General features: G+C 34.9%; 1 protein-coding gene across 1 annotated transcript in view; it reads left to right on the top strand.

Moving 5' to 3' along the window:
• LOC107745150 (H(+)/Cl(-) exchange transporter 3-like) overlaps positions 1–3,761 on the top strand; it is a 71,106-nt gene that overhangs the window by 50,651 nt on the left and 16,694 nt on the right. Inside the window, 1 exon segment of the mRNA XM_016559000.1 lies at positions 1,374–1,674. Coding sequence (XP_016414486.1) covers positions 1,374–1,674 — 301 coding nt within the window.

Genomic DNA, 3,761 nt, shown 5'->3' with positions numbered 1-3,761 from the left:
ATGTAAATACAATAAAAAATATAATAGAAATTGTTGATTTATGTATATATATATATATATATATATAGTGAAGATGGAGAAGAAAAACAAAAACAAAAACTCAGTATGGAAGGAGAAATCACTGTAGTCCCAGACACTATGGCCTGGATTCACAGACAGGGCTTAGACTAAGCCAGGATTGGGCCATAGTTCAATTAGGACATTTAAGTCATTTTTTATAAATAAGCATTACTGATGTGCATCTTGAGACAAAACAAAGGCACTGATATATTTTAAGATCAGTCAGTGCAAGTTTCTTTCAGTTGAAACAGCTTAGACTTACATTTTAGTCTGGGACTAGGCTTAAGCCTTGTCTGTGAAACCCGGGGTTAGTGTTCTGGTCATATCTGTTGAGCGCGTGAACACTATGGCCAATAAGCGGTGTTTATGAATCCGCTCAGATGTTAGCGGGAAATGGATGTTTTTAAAGTTGCAGTACCGACTGGTACCAACGTTGGTACTTTTGACAACACTAGAATACACTATTAAGGGTTTTGTTAAGATTTAGTGGCCAGTTTATTTAAATTTTATGACCAAAAAAAATAAAATTGTAAAAACACAAATAAAAGGTCTTTTTTATTTAATGGCCATAAAATGTAAATAAAATCCGTTATCTGTAGTCTCTCTGCTTTGTTTATTACAGATTTATGTATTTTATTTATTTCCATTTAATGGCCACACAATTTTTTAAAAGAGTATCTTTTATGTGTGTTATGTGTTTTAATGGATTACATATTTATTTTTTTATTTACATTTTATCAAATTATTATTTTTTTTAAGTTTCTCTTTTATTTAACATTTTTATTTGTTTTTAACAGATTACAGATTTGAAAAAAAGTGTCTTTTATTTGTGTTTTTATCAAATGTTTTAAATAGATTTTGTTAATATCTTGAATTAAATTAAATTTTTATATTTTTTCACGTAATTCTTTTTTTTTTTTGTAATTTTGTTGTGTTGTCATTTTTATAACTTTTTGTTTTTCAAAATATGTCTTTGTTTTTTAAGTTTTTATTTTTAGTTTATTCAGTTTTATTTATTTTAGTTTATACTTGGATTTAAACTACACAAAAACGAGAAATGTTCTCTTGGTAACTAGCTTTTTTTTTTTTTCAATTCAAGTTTTTAAGTAATGCATTTTTATATGGTTTCGGTTTTAGTTAATCATAATCTTGGTTAGTGTTTCTATTTATTAATTTTTTATCAAGCTTTAGTTTTAATTTTCAACTACGAAAATGAAAATAAAATGAATTTTAAGATTTTTTTATATATATTTTATTTAGTTGACGTTTTATTTTATGTTTTTTTTATATTGTGATCATTTTATATGAGCATGATTTTTAGGTAAGTATCCGGTGTTGGAGGTGATCACGGTCGCTGCCATCACTGCTATTGTGGCGTTCCCGAACCCGTACACGCGGCAGAACACCAGCGAGCTGATCAAAGAGCTGTTCACGGACTGCGGGCCGCTGGAGTCGTCTCAGCTCTGCCAGTACCGCAGCCAGATGAACGGCAGTCAGGCGTATTCCGAGGGATCGGACGCCGCCGCCACCCCCGGCGTCTACTCGGCCATGTGGCAGCTCAGCCTGGCTCTCGTCTTCAAAATCATCATGACCATCTTCACCTTCGGACTCAAGGTCAGAAAACAGTGCTTGTGTTTGCACTTCTCTATTGTGATATCACTATTTTTCCAAACAGTGCCAGTGAAATTTAAAAATTCTTGATATGTGTCGGGTCCCCGCTATAATAGCAGCAACATTCACAAATGTTTACATAACAAGCGGGAACCCAGTGTGCCTGTATCTTTCTCTATTTCTGTTTTATCACGTGATAGAAAGTCTAAGGCCTTCTCAAGCCGTACTGCTGACTCATCTAATCTGCAGCCTGTTATGCATCAAACTAATATTGCTGTTGAGACAAAATGCAATGCCATCAAGTTAGCATTTTTAAACATTCGCTCACTAAAAAAATAAATAATTTCTAATCAATGACTTAATAACCACAAACAACCTGGATTTTATGTTTCTAAACGAAACATGGCTAGAAGACAGCTGCAGTGCAACGGTCCTCAATGAAACAGCCCCTCCTAACTTTACCTTCATGAGTGTTTGCAGGACTGTTAGGAGAGGTGGAGGTGTAACTGCTTTATTTAAAGATGTCTATCAATGCAAGCAAGTGTCATTTGGTCAGTACTTGTCTTTTGAATATCTAGGGATTGTGTTGAAAGCTATGTGGTTGTTTTGGCTATATTAGTTTTTGTCTCATGCTGCGCACTGCCTGTGTCTGAGTAACAAACTAAAAAAAACAACAAACAAAAAAGTGCATGTGATATTAACAGACGAACTACGCTCATATTTATAATTCCAAACAATCAGTAAGCGACAGGTGCTTGGAAACGCTGTTTTGTACTCATTTATTGACGAGATGGCTGCGGTGCGGCCAACTGAATGCGCCGCCCACTACCGGAGAACCCGGCAGTTCTTATAAGCTGAAGAATTCCAAAGGAACGGCGTTATTTTGACAGCAAAATACAACAAAGAATATCGTTTACATGTAGCGCGTCAATTCTCTCTCTCTCTCTCTCTCTGCGTGTGTGTGAAACAAAACGACGGCGAGTCATGCGCCTTCACACTGGAGTTCACGGTACGTCAAATACAGGTGCGTTGCACATCCATTCAGATGAACTGAAAAACAGCACAGATCGCTTGGCGGAGAGTGAAACTCTGATGCGCTCAGTCAGAGAGTGTTCGGCGAGTGAAAATATATCTGTGCTAAACTTATACTTAGCCTCCAACTCACACACTGGCGAGTAAAATCTGAGAATTTATTAGCCATTGGCTAATATTAGACATCATTTAGTCACCCAGAGTGAAGATTTAGTCGCATATGCGAGTGATTTACTCGCAATGTAGAGGGTTGCTTTATTTGTGTACATTCACAATAAAAACAAATCTTTGTGCTTTTGTAAATTAAGCCAAATTATCTTTGACTAAAAGGAGTAGTTTCTTCCACTGTTGGAAGGAAAAAATTCAAGTGACTGTGCCGGTGCCGCATGCGCGCACACAGTTAAGCATTGCTACCTTGACAATGCAGCCTGCTCATTATCATAATAAAATACAGTCAGTCAAACATGGAAAAAAACACACTGCTCAGTTTAAATATGTAGTAAAATCTGTGCTGTTAAGCGTTATCACCGCCGTGAATTATGTTATGCAAACCATTTTGTTTTACGTGGCTATTGGAACGCGAGTGAAGTAGACTACATAATAAATAATATTTTGGCATTCAAATACATCGCGAATACGGAAACATTTCATTTTGTGTCGAATGAGAGAAAATGAAACTGGTTTCAGTTTCGTTTTAGCCTAAATTAATTCGTTTTGGCTTGTCGTTTAGCTATAGCTTCTTATATTTTTAATTCTTGTTCTTTTCTAAATACTGGTAATTGAAAGGCTTTGTTGTGGAGTGAGGGGAACTAAAATAGCCTAGCTATGTTTACATTGTTTATTATAATGTTTGTAAACATTTCGTGTCGGCATTAGGCCTATTTCTGAATGAAATAATAAAATGCGACTTAGACGCGACTTGTTTTTTTTTTTTTCCTGTTAAAAATTATTTTTTTTATACGTGTAGCGTATTTCAACCATGCAGCAAACGTTTTTACATTTTTTGATAAATTACTAAAAAAAATAAAATAAATGACTTTTTAAACCGTTTAACTGAT

The sequence above is a fragment of the Sinocyclocheilus rhinocerous genome, unplaced genomic scaffold (genome assembly GCF_001515625.1).
Source record: "Sinocyclocheilus rhinocerous isolate Xijiao unplaced genomic scaffold, SAMN03320098_v1.1 scaffold1153, whole genome shotgun sequence".
Taxonomy (NCBI): domain Eukaryota; kingdom Metazoa; phylum Chordata; class Actinopteri; order Cypriniformes; family Cyprinidae; genus Sinocyclocheilus; species Sinocyclocheilus rhinocerous.
Note: the sequence above shows the minus strand (reverse complement) of the source record. Positions and strands in the feature narration are given on the sequence as shown.